At 57.1% G+C, this 14,612-nt stretch overlaps 1 protein-coding gene across 1 annotated transcript; it reads left to right on the top strand.

Moving 5' to 3' along the window:
* The first annotated feature begins 1,013 nt into the window (after positions 1–1,013).
* FOXD2 (forkhead box D2) lies at positions 1,014–2,345 on the top strand. Its single transcript, XM_066556003.1, is given in 3 exon segments — positions 1,014–1,803; positions 1,806–1,855; positions 1,857–2,345. Coding segments are annotated over 3 exon segments (1,329 nt in total).
* Positions 2,346–14,612: the final 12,267 nt, after the last annotated feature.

The following is a 14,612-nucleotide window of genomic DNA, read 5'->3' as shown; positions in this document are numbered from 1 at the left end:
GGGATCCCCAAATTCACCGGACCCCTCAAGGGGGCCGAAGGCTCGGTCCTGGCGGAGTGAGGGTCCCTGTCGGCGAGGCTGCGGGAGCTCTGCAGCTCATTTCCCGGGCTTCGGGGATGGGCAGCCCTCGGGGGGAGAGCGGACCTTCCGCGGACCCCCGGGCGGAGGAAGGCGACGGTCGCATCGTGCAGGAATGGGGTCTGAGAGCCTCCAGCACCGCGGGGCGCTTGGGGCGGGGAGGGGCTTTATCCAGCGTCGATCGCCCCCCTCCTACAGCAGCCGGCTCCAGACAAGCTGGGGGCATCCGAGCGCCAGGGGAGCGGGCAGCGCCTTTCCTCGAAAGCATCTCGGGCGGGGGACACGCTCCCCGGGGACCGGGCCGGGCAGTCCCTCATCGTGCCCCGTGGGGGCTGCGGCGGGCGCCACGTGATGCCGGGGCGGCCGTATAAAGGCCTGGGGAGCGCCGGCAGCAGGCGCAGTGTGGGAGCGTTTCCACCGGGTCCCAGCTCGGGAGGGGTGGGGAGGGGGGAGCCGCCTTCCCCACTTCTGCCCTCCCCCCTCCCTCTTCCCCTGCCCCTCCCTTCCCCCTCCCCCTCCCTCCCCCCAACCAGACAAGGAGCCGTCACAAAACCCACTTTTCTTTTTTTTTTTTTAACCTTCCCCCCCCCCCTTTTTTTTTTTTTTCAATTTCTCTCCTTTTATTATAATTATCACCATTATTTATTATCGCTGCTCCCAAGCGCCCTGCCCGGCCCACGGGCGTCCCGGTCCCCCCGCCCCCGCCCCGCGCCCCCTCCGCCGCCCCTCCCTCCGCAGCCACCACCCCGCAGCCGGCAGCGCTGCCCCGCCAGCAGCGGCGCGGCGAGCGGGGCGCGGAGCGGAGCGGAGCGGCGGCGCCGGGGCGCGGAGTCCCAGCGGCGGCCGCAGCCCTCCGGCACGGCCCCGGGCCCATCCCGGGAGCCGCCGCTAGGTGGGAGGGGGAGCCCGGCCCCGGCCGCCCCGGCCGCACAACAATGACTTTGGGCAGCAGCGGCGGCGGCGGCTGCGGGATCATGTCCGAGCGCTCCCCGGAGGAAGAGCCGCTCTCCGAGGTGGAGGACGCGGATATCGACGTGGTGGGCCCGCCCCAGGATGGGGGCAAGTACAGCGAGGAGGAGGAGGACGACGACGACGAGGAGGAGGAGGACGAGGAGGACGGCGGCGATCCGCTGGGGCTGGCGCTGCCGCGGAGCGGGGCCGCCAAGGCGCGCATGGGGGGGTCCCCGGAGCGGCTGTCCCCCGCCGGCGGCTCGGAGCCGGCCTGCGCCCGCGGCGCCGCGCCCGGGGAGAAGGCGCCCGCGGGCGGCGGCGGCGGCGGCGCGGGAGGGAAGAACCCGCTGGTGAAGCCGCCCTACTCCTACATCGCCCTCATCACCATGGCCATCCTGCAGAGCCCCAAGAAGCGGCTGACGCTGAGCGAGATCTGCGAGTTCATCAGCGGGCGCTTCCCGTACTACCGGGAGAAGTTCCCCGCCTGGCAGAACAGCATCCGCCACAACCTCTCCCTCAACGACTGCTTCGTCAAGATCCCCCGGGAGCCCGGCAACCCGGGCAAGGGCAACTACTGGACGCTGGACCCCGAGTCCGCCGACATGTTCGACAACGGGAGCTTCCTGCGGCGGAGGAAGCGCTTCAAGCGGCAGCAGCAGCTGCACCCGCCGCACCCCGAGCTGCTGCTGCGGGCCGGGGCCGCCGACCCCGCCGCCTTCCTGCCCGGCTTCGCCTACGGACCTTACGGCTACAACTACGGCCTGCAGCTCCAGGGTTACCCCCACCACCACCACCACCATCCCGGTGGCGGAGGCGGCGGCGCCGCGGGCGCCTTCCCCTTCCCGGCGCCGCACTGCCCGTTACCGGCTCCGCCGCCTCCCGCCGCCGCCTCCGTCTTCTCCGCCGCCTCGGGGCTGCCCTCCTTCCTGGGCGGCGAGCTGAACTGCAGGAAGTCCTTCTACCACCCCCAGCTGAGCCCCACCGCCCTGCCCGCCGCCCTCCTCCAGACCCTCAAGCCGGACCCCTCGCCCGCCGGCGGCGGCAGCGGCGGCACCAACCACCCTTCCCGGCCCTCTTTTTCCATAGACAACATCATCGGGGGGGCCGTGCCCCCGCCGCCCAGCACCAACCCCAGCGTCGCGCCCGCCGCGCCCTACCCCGCCGGCCAGGCGGGCCCCCCGGCGCAGGTCCTGGCCGTGCTGAGCCCCGCCTTGGCCCCGGCACAGCCCCAGGTCAGCCTGGCACACGAGCCGCTCCTGCAGCCGGCCCAGAACTTTTCCAGTAAAATCACAACGCTCAGCAGCTGTCATTTTTAAAGTGTGCTGGGGACTGGGGAAGGGGAGGGGGATGGGGGGGAGAGTCGCGAAGCAAACGGCCCCTTTCCAGCTCTCCCCCGCTCCTCCGAAACTGCTCCCCTTCCCTCTCCCCGTGTCCCCCCCCCATCTCCTCCTGTTGTGTTTTAAGGTAGGAAATTTTTTTTTTTTAATTTTTACTTAATTTCCAGGCTCAGTGGCATCCAGATCTGTTTGTCTCTCTTTAGTCGGAAAAAAAAAATAATCCAACAAATCGGGAGGGCGGGAGGAGGGAAAGAATAACACGATTTGGTCCTACAAGCGCCAAAGCGTATTTATAAAGTGGCCGTAACATAAGCTGGGACCTGGGCTGCTTGAACACGCAACGTCGTGTGAGGGGCGGAGGGGGGGCATGTGAAGAACGAAGCGGTCTCAGGGTCGGAAATGTTTCCTTTGAGAGGTGCGGGTTTTCCGCGGGGGTCCCCCAGATCGCCTGGGAAAGCGGCCAGGGGAGCTGCGGACGCCCCCGGTCGCAGCGAGCCCGTTTTCGTTCCTGCCAGTCTCCGTGCCGGGTGGTTTTGCCATGTGTGTCCGTCTCTCCCCTGCTCTCAAAGAAAATGTTTTAATGGTCCGATCTTATTTTTAGTTTCTTTGAAGCTTCGGGTTTGGTTTTAAAAGGCACTGTTTAAGGTTTCTTTGTTTTTAAGAAGAAGAAAAGTCGGTGAAACTCAGGACTGCGGGTTTTTTTTCTTTCTTTCTTTTTTTCCCCCCCCAATTAGACATTCAAATGCACGTTTAAAAGAAAATCGGATCCGTCAGGAAGTTTGGAGAATTCCCATTCTGTTTTTTTTTTTTTTTTTTAATCCCCGTTTTCCCACCCCTTCCGTGCGTGGGTTTTTTGGTGTATTGATAATTATTTGTATATAGATTATTCGGGAGCTAATGAGCGGAGTCCAGTTAACTCTTCACTGGTTGTGCATCCGTCATATCTATTTTATTGAGAGAATCTGTGAATAATTTGATGTGGAAAAGGCAACAGAATTTTGTCCACCGTTGGTGTAAATTAATAAATGTTTGTGACCTGGTTTAAAAAAAAAAAAAAAACAAAAAAACAACAAAACCAATCCAAATCGTTCTTTGCGATGTCCTTTGTCACGCTGAGAGCCGAGAGCCCCGCTCGGGCCTCGGGGAAGCCGGAGGCTCCCAGCCTGGGGCCGGCGGCAGGCGGGCGTTCGGCAGGGGCCGAGCAGCCCCTCCGCGGCCGGGCGCGCAGCCTGCGCGGGGCTGCTCCGCGCCGCCCCTGCCCCGCTGCAGGTCCGCGGGCCGGCGAGAGAAAAGATCCCCGGATATTTTTTGTTGTTGTTGTTGTTGTTGTTAATTTTATTTTTTATTTCTTGGATTTATTTGGTATCTCCCAGGGAAAAAAACAAAAACAAACAAACAAAAAAAAGCCAAAACAAAAAACCCCAAAACAACCAACCAACCAAACAAAAAAAAACCCCAAACAAAACCAAAACCAAAAAATTATCCCGCGTGTTTTCAGAGGGAAGGAGGTGGCGGCCGGGAAAAAGGTTCTCCCTTCTTCATCCCCTCCCCCCCCACCACCTCTTTTTATTTTGTTTGGAAAAGTTGACACAAGCGAAAATAAATTGGAGGGTTTTCCCCCCGCATACACGTCCCCCTCGGGCCTGCAGTATCTGAATGACCGAATGAAACTTGATCTCTACCTAAATTTTGCAACAACTTACAAAGTAAATAAACATCTTAAAGCGCTCCCTTCTCTTCCAAACTTCTCTCCCCCCCTTCCAATTTATTTTTTTTTTTTCAGGGACCAAACGTGGCTCTTTGGTTTGCTTGTTGGCAGGAACCCTGATCGAAAGAATCGAGGCCTTTCTGACCGGGCAGCCAGCTGAAGGAGAAGGAGAAAAAGGAAAAAAAAAGCTGAGCCGTGCGAGGCAGGGAGCGGGGACGGAGCCGGTCCCCGGGCACGGGGCTTTGTGCGGGGCCCTCCGGGGCTCCGGCAGGAGCAGGAGCCGGGCGGTGTGCGCCGGGGAGCAGGGGGGGATCGGCTTTTCTTTTCTCTTCCCCCACCCATCCCTTTTTTATCCCCCCCCGGCTGCCCCTGTCTGTGCCACCTCGAACCTCCGCGCAGTTTGTTGATGTTGTTCCTGAACGTGCCGCCTCCCCGCAGCGAGCGGTCTCACATCTCGCCTTCACACACATTTGCTTTTGAAAAGCGATCTTCGTGTCCGGCACTTGGTTGTCTCCCTTTCATGTCCAGCTCCTACAAAAGGGGCTACAAGACTCGACATGGGAGAAAAGAGGAGGCCAATGAATCTATTTTCCAGATTGCCAAGCACATGGTTGGAAATTGAAGGGGCTTTTGTAGCATTTCCCCTTCCTCCCTCCCTCCACTCTCCTTTTCTTTTGCTTGTGTGCAAATTGTTCAATTGCTCTGGCAGGGGTGCTCCTGACAAGCTCATTACTAGAAGGTGCCAGACCCCTCCTCTCCCTCTCCCCCGAAGTCTTTGATGAAGTTAAAATGCGCTGATAGCTGCTCTCGGGACTATCTTTGTTCAGCCTCTTTTAATAACCGAGCCTGCTTTGAGGAGACGAGATCCGAGGGAAGAAAGCGATGTGCAGCGAGGCTGGGTGGTGGTTGTGTGCCTGGCAGAAGGGGGGCTGGTTATTTTAACATAAAGTAGCGATTTTAAAATAATTTTTGGCTTGTTTGTTCGTGAAGCGCAGGAGGAAAAGGAGCCAAGGGTGCCAGGAGCGGATAAGAAATGGCAGTGGATGCCCGGAGGGATGAAGGAGGCGTGTGGCCCCTGCAGTCCCGCCGGTGCAATGGGTTCTCCAAGTTGGTGGTCTCGGGGCTGGAAGGGATGGAGGGGGGTCCTCTGCAGGGAAGCGGTGTTTCCCTGGAGAGCCCCCTGCCCCCACACGCTCAGGAGAGGGGGATCGGGGGGGTCTCTGGCACTGGGACACCTTTCCCCGGCTCCGTTCGTCTCCTTTCGCCTTGCGGAGTCATTGAGGGTTTTTAAGCCGCGGTGGCCGGACAGGATTGAAGCTGACCTGACTTGGGGAGCGGGGGATTCCCGCCCTTAACGTGGTACCCACGCAGGAAGGGTCGCGCTCGGACCTACGGGGGCTGCGACTGCAAGCGCCGTCGAGGTTTTATTTTGAGAGGAAGAACCCCAAGCGTTTCTAACATTAGAATTTTGCCCATTCCCTGAATTTCCCTGAAGCACCGCAGCTCGTTCCGTGCCCCTATCAGTCTCACGCCGCCTGCAAGCGTCTGCGTGGCTTGGGGAGCGCCCCCGGGATCCGGCTCTGCCCGGAATTGGGGGCGGCCGGGAGGGACCCGGGGGTCTCCCCTGGATCCGGAGTGCCCTGGCCGGGCTCGGCTCGGGGGTTTCACGAGAAATTTCGCCTCGGCTAGGCGGGACGAATAATGGCCCTTAATTACGGGGCTGGCTGGCTCCGCGGCCCCGATCTTCACGGGACGTTATTTTTAAGGGTTCAGCGAGGATCATTTTTCACGCCTCGCTGCCTAAAGGAGGGTTTTATTTATTTATTGGAGGGGAGGCGAGGAGGACACCAGCAATAACCGAGCACTGAAAGGAAAATAATTAGCTGTTGCAGTCGCTGCTTGGGAGTCCCTGGCCAAAAAGGCGACTTAGCATTTCCCTTTTCCTCCCCTCCCGTGCGTAGGCTCCGTAGCCCGGGTTCTCGGGGCTGCTTTTGGGAGTTGGTTTTGTCAGTGCTAAACCCCGGGGAAAACCCTCCAGGAGCCCGATCCTTTTCTGTACGTTTGGGTTTTTTTTTCTTTCCCCACTTCTCCCTCTCGGATCGGCGGCTGTTTCCGAGTAGGACAAGGGGGGTGCAGATTTTCCTGCCTTGCTTTTGGCTTTGGTCACGCATTCATGGAGTTTTTCTTTTTTTTTTTTTTTTTTTTTTTTTTTCCCCTAGTGTGCCCCCACTCCTCTGCTTTCTATATGTCAGATGAAAGGCTTGTAGCAAAACCGCGATGCTCTCTGCGTAGTTACTCCGCGGCGGATTTCCGTGTGTGCGCAGCCCGGGAGAGGCGGAAAACGGGGGATTCTCCTCGGGTTTGTCAGGGCGGGATAAAACGATCCTGCCCCGGAATATCCCCGTCGGGACCACAGCGGGAGGGCTGCGTGTGTGTAATTTCTTTCTCTGCTTTCGCTTAACTGAGCCCGTGTTAAGCGGTGCGGATCCCGAGGAGGGAAGCGAGCGGCCCTTCCCTCGCCCGCTGCGGGCTGTGGGTGCGGGACCCCGGCCCGCCCGGCCCCGCTCGGCCCTCACCCCCTGCCTCTTCCCCTGGCACCTTCTGCTTTCCATTACTGCTGATTTGGAGAATTAGGAAAGGTCAAGATCTTATTCCTTTCTCCGGTAGTTTTTTTGTTTTTCTCTTTCTAGTTTCTCGCGGCCCCGAACAAAAATAAATCATCCTGGATTATAAAAACCACCTTAAGACATCAAGAACATCTTTTCCAATAGTTTGATCCTTACTCCAGGACTGCCCTGGCCTTTCCTTGTGACTGCGCAGAAACTCCCGTTTTCACGGTGAATTTAGGATTTAATATTAACGTCCAATCCCCTGTGCCCCAGTGCCCGACCTGAAAACATTGCCCTGCAGCATCTTCTCTCCCTCCCCATCTCTCTTTCGTTTCTTTCCTTCCCCGAGAAGAACGTAGAGAAATGAGATGGTTTAAAAAAAAAAAAAAAATTCCCATTTTCCGATCTGGAGAGGGCAGGGAGAGCTGTTGGCTCAGCCGCGGGAAAATTGCTTTGGAAATTAAATTGGTGCTTTTGAAATCTCCTGGAGATGTTCGCGGTAGGTCAGGGACCTGTGCTCGCCCCTGTGTCCGTCTGTCAGACGAGGAGAGGGGCAGGGGCTCTGCGCTCTGCCCTCACCTCCCGCACTACGGCTCGTCTGACCTTCCTCCTCCTCCGTCTTCGTCCTTTTATTTATTTATCCGCTCGTTTTTTTACTTTTAATTTCTCCTTTGTAATTTTCCATCTTCTTTCTTTCTTCCCTTCTTTTTATCTTTCTATAATTATTTTCCTCTTTCTTTCGTTATCTTTCTTTTGCCTTTTCCTTCTTCCACAAGTCTACTTCTCTTTCTTTCTTTCTTTCTTTCTTTCTTTCTTTCTTTCTTTCTTTCTTTCTTTCTTTCTTTCTTTCTTTCTTTCTTTCTTTCTTTCTTTCTTTCTTTCTTTCTTTCTTTCTTTCTTTCTTTCTTTCTTTCTTTCTTTCTTTCTTTCTTTCTTTCTTTCTTTCTTTCTTTCTTTCTTTCTTTCTCTCTCTCTCTCTCTCTCTCTCTCTCTCTTTCTCTTTCTCTCTTTCTTTTCTCTCTCTATTTCTCTCCTTTCTTTTTCTTATTTTCTGTCTCCCCACCCTGTTAAATTTCTTTGTGTTTTGGTTTTTCCCTTTCCCCTCTTTAACCATTTTATTTTGGTTTGTTTTTCTTTCTCTCTCTCTTCTTTTTCATCTTTCTCCCTTTTCATTGTTCTTTTCCTCTCTCTTTTGCTCTTACCCTGTTTAAGGGTTTCCCTTTTTATTTTTCTATTTATTTTGCTTACACTCTCTTTCTCCTTCTTTTAATCTTTCTCCCTTTCTATTTTCCTCCCTTTTCTCTCGCTGTCTCTCCTGCTTCACCCACTTCTTCTGGGGTACATCGAGGGCCGCTTTCCCACTCTGTCCGGATTTCCAGCTGTGTCCACCCCCGGGAATCTCTCTCGGCCGCAGCGAGGGGGGGTCTCCGCTCCTTTGAACCAGGAGCGATTCCGGGCTCAGCGTTTCCCCTGCCTGTGCCCGGTGGGCTGCGGAGCAGCTCAGGGCGAGATTTTGGAGCGGGGTACCTGGAGCCCACGCCCCGCACCCTTCCACGGGCCCGCCGGTGCCTTCCCCGGGGAGGTCGCTCCGGCCCATGCGGGCTCGCAGGGCTCAGCGTGTGCCGGTGCCGCTCTCCCCTGGATCGGGGCTCCTGTGCGGCACCAATTCGCACTTTATTAATTTCTTAAATGAGATGTACATGGGCACCGCAAGCCCGTGGCAGCAACAGGTGACTGAGATCCAGGACGGGACAAAACCTGCTCGCGGCAGGGTTTTATCTGCGCTTTTCCGATCCTTCCTCATCATTCGGATGCTAATGATGTCCTCGGGTTGAACGGTACCGGGATGCGCCCCGAGATGGCCCGGGAAGGAGCTCAGCCCCACTGGGCAGCCGGTACCGAGCAGCCTGGAGCCCGGCGGCCTTTTGGGATTCCTGCTTCCCAAGCGCCCTGGCTGCCCGCTTCCCTTCCCCTGGGATCCGGTGAATTAGGTTCACGAGTGAACCACACTCATCCCTCCCGGCCACTGCAGCGTGAAACCTGCAAGGGATACAATCTCCCCGACGAGGGGTCGGCAGGGAGACCCAAGGGCTGCAATGAGTTTGTCCGTCAGTTTCTCCATGGCAGACTTGGTGTCGGAGCCTTGGGATCCGTCTCATGGCCGGTTTAGTGGTGTTTCTCCCGTTCTCGATCCTTTCTGGTCACCAAGGCTCGGACTCCACGACGCAGGGTGGCAGAGAAGCGCTTTTCGGGGGCGTCTTTATCCGTTTCATTTATATTTCGTTTTCCCTGCTTTAACTCGGCTTTTAAGTGAAATTAGATTCCTCTTTCGTCAGTACCGAGGGTTTGAAACGGCTTGAAACAACACCGGCGATTCCTTTCACTCTCACAAAAATTCCCAGATACTTCACTTTTCCCCGCCGACGGAGGCGAGCGGAGAGCACTCGGAAAGCCCATGGATGAGCCCCTGCTCACCCCCCGCCCTCGCAAATCACTCTTCAGCAGTGAGAGAGAGCCTTTGCGGGGCACACGATCGCCTTTCATTCCAGCTGCACTCCCTGCAAAGTCCGTGGGAATTTTCCCCCCACCCGGACGAGATTAACTGGGGGCCCCCCATAATGTCCACCCATCAGCCCTCGCCAGAGCGAGAGGGGGGACAGAGGACAAGACCTCGGGTCTGGGGACACTCCACAGCCGGGCGGGAGCGGAGCCGTGCTGGGGGCCGGACCCCGGCGGGCCGGGGATGGAGGTGCCGCCGCTCACTCTTTAAATTGAAACAAACCAAACAGAGATGGAAAAACTTCCCCCCTCTGGGCATGGCGCCGAAAAATTTCAGGGTTCAGCCAGACAGGCCCCCCTCGTCTCGGACCGCGGCTCCCCTTCCGCGGCAGATCCCAGTGGGGCACGTAGGGGCGAAGGGAGCGAAATGGGAATCAGCTGGTGGGGTAGTGCCGACCCCCTCCCTTCGGCCTGCAGCGCCCCTGCGATCTCCTCTTTCCAGGAGAGAAACGTGGCCACAAAATAAAGGCAACAAAAGGAGCGCGCAGGGCTCGGCCGAGGGAGCCGGGGCCGGGCGGGATGCAGAGCCGAGCACCCACCGCCGGCCCTGGGACATGTGGGGACAACCACAGCAGAGGCTCCCAGAGGCACTTCCCCAACGCACCTTCCCACCCCTAACCCCCTGAGATTTCACCCGTGTTATTCCTAAAATGCTCTTTTCTCTTCTTCCCCCCCCCCCATTTTTTTTTTTTCTCTCTCTCCTATTTAATTACTTCTCTTGCAAAACCAGAGGCTGCTGCCACCTAACGCGGCACTGAAATCCACGTCTCCTCTGTGATTTACGACCCAAATCCCAATCCCATGACCTTTCTCTTTCCCCCCCGCCCCGGGTCCCCCACCCTCGGTCATGTGGGACACGAGTAAATTTATCCACCCTAGTGGAAAGGCCTCTCCCTTCTGCAGTTGCTCCCTAGAAGCCCGACACGTTTCATAAGGAGGATAATTTCGGTTTCCCACCTTTCTCTCTCTTTTCTCCTTCCTTTAAACTCGGTTTTAATTTCGTTTTCTCCCCTGTCCCATGAGGCTGCCATCTCTCCTCAGGCATGCTCCTACTCTGGCCATGTCTTTCAATGAGTCCCTGCCAAGAGGGTCACTTCAGAGGGACGTTTTTGACGGCTCTTCAGCTCAGGAGATCGTCAAAAAGAACATTTCTGGCCTCCCTGGAGCGGGACTGAGCTGAGCCCAGTCTGTGTCCCCAGCAACCTCCGCTCTCCCGGGGAGGCTCCCACACCCACGGAGCCGCACATGTGTCTGGGGACAGGGACCCCTCTTGGCCCTGCGGTAGGGACACCCACCCGCGGCCTCCTCTCCGTCTGTCCCGCGGCTCCGGCCGGTCCTTTCTCACCATCTCGGCTGCTTCTCCCCCCTCCAGCTCCTGTGGGGCACTGACCGCACCCTCCTCGTGTCCCCCCGGGAACGGCGACTGCCACCCCCGCCCGCCCCGGCCGGCCCGAAGCGCAGCCCGGGCGCGTTTCCCAGCAGCAGCCAGAGGTGGGAAGCTCTGTCCAAGCTGCGGGGTGGTCCCCTCATCGCACCCTGGCCATCTCTGCTGAGATGTGGGTGGCAGCCGCAGTTGTGTGCGGGGGAGGGAGGCAGCTCGGGAGGCTCGGGCAGGCCGGGGCCAGCCGTGCCCTCAGACCCCGCGGCCCTGCCCTGCCCCACCAGCCGCGGACGCTCCGAGGGGCAGCTCGGAGCATCCCCCAGTGTGGCCCTGTCCCCGGGCGGACACTCGGCGTGCTGCGAGTGTCGGGGCCGGCCGGAGGAAGCCGCTCCGCCGCCGCAAACCGCGTGTGAACCGGCTGCGGGCGGCGCCGCTTTGGGTTGCGCTGAATTCTTCCCCCTACACCCCCTCCTTTTCTTCTTTTTTATTTTTTCGGCGCTGCCAACAGTGGACACGTTTCCCTTTCTTCCCGGAGTGGGGATTTAGCCCAAGCGCAGGCAGGTGTTGGGCACATTTTGGTGGAGGTAACGAAACCACGGCTCTGAGTGGAGCGGTCAGGTCTTTCCACTCTGTCCTTGCTCGGCAAACTCTCGCCCACGGGCTCACAAGGGAAAAAAAGGCGAGAAATTGATAGAATTTATTCGTTTCCCGACCTCACTGAGAGATCGGGAAAAATATTCTGGAAAGCGTCACTGAAATCCTGCAAGGCTCGATTTCAGGCGCTGCTATCAGCTGTCGACGAGGAAAAACGGGCAGTATTTCTGTCCTATACGGAAATCAAACATATGCAGCCTCCCGCCAGATCCAGATGATATTATAGTCGACATTCCCAGAATTTTCCTTCCGCTTTTGCACTATATTCCTTGGTCGCACTTATTTATGTGCCTGGGACAGAGAGAAGAGAAATATTCATCGAGAGGGAAGGGCGTCTTGTGATAATCGGAAATAGGGGGTCCTTTTTAAAAACACCTTTTCTGGCCCCAAAATTCGTGGGAAAAAAAAAAATACGAGAAAGCATCGTAGCACAACCGATGAGAAATAATAAAGGCAAATTAATCGGAAACGAACGTTTCCCGGAAAAGCAAGAGGCGCAAAGCGGATTTCCAGCGCGGGGCCGGCCCGAGGGTGAGGCGCTCACCGCCCAACCCGCAGGTGCCTCGGCGGGGCTTTAGAACCTTTAGGTTTGGACCCTTTTCCCCACTCCCGCCCCGTGCTCGGGGCAGGGATGGATCCCTGCTCCCCAGCCCCGGGCTCCGCTCGCCGTTCCCGCCTGGAAATTGCGCACTTGGGTCATTTTCGCCGTATTTCGGGGCTTCCCTCGGCCGCGTTCTCTGGGAAGGTTTGACACAAACCAACCTCCCGCCGCACACAGTTTGTTTTCCTCTGGGTGCCCGTGTTATTTCCCGGGCTGCCCCGATGGGAAGGTGCGGAATTTCGCCGGGTTGCTGCCGGTTTTTAAAGGAGGGAGAAGAGGGGAGGGGGGTAGGGGGGGCAGCGGCTGCCGCCTCTATTTTAATGTCATTATAGTTGCCGTGGCAACCCATTGGATCACTCCTCCTGGAATGAACCTTGTGACAATGGTTGGTTTGCGAGAAATCGGTAAATGTGCAACCGGGGGACACAGCTACATTACGGCGAACAACAGCGAGGGTTTAACATGTGACCCTTCCAATTATGCTGATGATACCTCGGTGCAGCTGCCTCCGCCGTGCCGCGGAGCTGTGGCTCTTTGGGGGGGTTGGGGAGGGCTCCCGGGGCTGTTTCAGGGCACAGCCCGGTGGGGATGGGGCCGCAGCCCGCACCGCTCCTGCACTGAGAGGGGATCAGCATCCCTGCACCGGGATGGAGAATGTGCTCCCAACCACTAAAATAAAAAAAAAAAAAGAAAAAAAAAAGAAAAAAAAAAAAAAGGAAGAAGAAAAAACTTCTTCGGGGGAACGTGGGGAGAGTTCAATATGTGGAGGGGCTCTGACTGCAGGGCTGTGGAATAAGGACCTGCTTTGGAGGGTGGGCAGAGACCCCCCGGCCCCGGAGCACACGGTACATCTGTGGCACGGCTGCAGGAAGGAACGAACGAAACCTGCCCCCTCCCCCGAAAAAAAAAAATAGTTACAAGCCTTAAAATATGGTTCAGAGAATTACAAGTAATCAGAGCTGCGGGGGTCAGCAGTGCAAACTTTTTAAGACTAATGTTTATTTAGAAAAGTGAGTGGTGTCTGCGTTGCTTTTCTAGTGCCCCAGCACAAAAGTCCTAATGGCTTTTGCAGACTTTCCATCACAAACTCCTGCACAGGACGCAGGGACCACCACCGAAAGCAACCCCGAGCTGCCCCTTCCTGAGGTATCATCGGCACAGGGTTTATAACCCCCTCGCCCGCCTTTCCACGAGTCAGTGGCGATATTTTCTGCGCCCCCTCCTCAGTTTTGCCCCTCTTTCGCGTTAGTTTGGTGTAACCCGAGCCCTCCCTAATAGCGCGGAGGAGAGAACCCGGGGGATGGGAACGGCTATCCCCACCTCCCTCCGCAGTCCCGTTCAGCCCTGGACGGCTGCGGTCCTGAAAGCAGCGCGGGGCTCCAGCCGAGCTGGAAACCTCGTTAGGAAGAACCCGGGGGCAGAGGCAGGAACCGGCTGGGGCGGGCTGGCCGGTGTCCTGAGAGAAGGCAGAGCTGGCAAATCCATTCTCCCGTCTCATCCCTTCCAGCTGCTCTCCTGAGAGCCCAGCCACAGCACCGGCCCTTGTGTAGCTTTGGGTGTCTCTGCTGAGCCCATCCCAAAACTCATCCCGTGGATGAAACACGATTGTCAGTTGGGATTTGACTGCCTTAGCAGACTCGAGGCTGGGTCTCGGGATGCTCCTTTTGTTCTCAGGACTGGAAGAATAAAACCAGCAACTTTGCACATCTCTGGGGACAATTCCCCCTCGACTTTAAACAGGAGCTGGAAACAGGGGAAACACAGACCTGGAATCTCACTGGAAGCCAGTGGCCTCAGCCCTCGGTGCCTTGCAACAGGGTGGGGGAAAATCCCCTGTGTTCAGTTCCTTCCCTCCTGCCCTCGACAGGTGTCAGGACCTGGGAAAGATGGGCACGACAAAAGGATGTTGTCCCCTCTCCTGTCATCAGCGTTCACAGCTCATCACTGAGCAACCAGAGCAGCTTTGCAGTGGGATATGCAGGAGAGAAACAGGGTGGCAAGAGGAATGGGATGGAAGAGGGAGAGAAGGGGGCTGGATCTTGCTCCCTTTCCAGCCGAGTGACTGTCTTGTCCTGATCCTGAAAAGGTAAGCTTGGTTTAACCCCTTCTTTGGTCTGCATAGGGGAAAACACGTCGCTTGAACCTGGGAAGGCTGAACCAAGACATGGCAGCTGAAAGTGCCTCTGGAAACACACACCTGAGGCCTGATCCTGGCTCTCCCTGTCTGAATCAAGCACAGGTGCTCAGCTCTGTCAGAACCATGTCCAGGGTTGATGTTGCAGCCGGTGCTGCAAGGCTGAGTTTGATGGAGGGAGGACATCATACACATTAGTGCTATTTCTAAACTGCTGAAATGTGCCTGACACTTGAGGGAAGATCATCTCCTCTCTCCCAAGGGCTTTCATTTGAAGGGCTTGACTCTGCTTTCAAGCAAGTTGATAAGACATTCTGGCCTTCTGACTCCCATTATCTCCCCGAGGGCCCTGCACCTCCTGGGGCGGTGCTGGAGCACCCAGATCAGGTCACTGCAATTGCTCATGGAGTGGAGAACCCCCAGGCAGGACCTGGCACTTCTCTTCAGGGTTTGGAGACCTGGTGCAAAGCTGGGCAGTGAGAAGGGGCTGGGTGATAGCAGCCCCTTGCTATTCTGTATCCCTCTTATCCCCCTTACAAAGCAAAAATGCTGGGAACACTGTTCATCCCTAAATTTGGAACAGTTGGGCTGGAATCTTTT

The sequence above is a fragment of the Molothrus aeneus genome, chromosome 9 (genome assembly GCF_037042795.1).
Source record: "Molothrus aeneus isolate 106 chromosome 9, BPBGC_Maene_1.0, whole genome shotgun sequence".
NCBI lineage: Eukaryota > Metazoa > Chordata > Aves > Passeriformes > Icteridae > Molothrus > Molothrus aeneus.
Note: the sequence above shows the minus strand (reverse complement) of the source record. Positions and strands in the feature narration are given on the sequence as shown.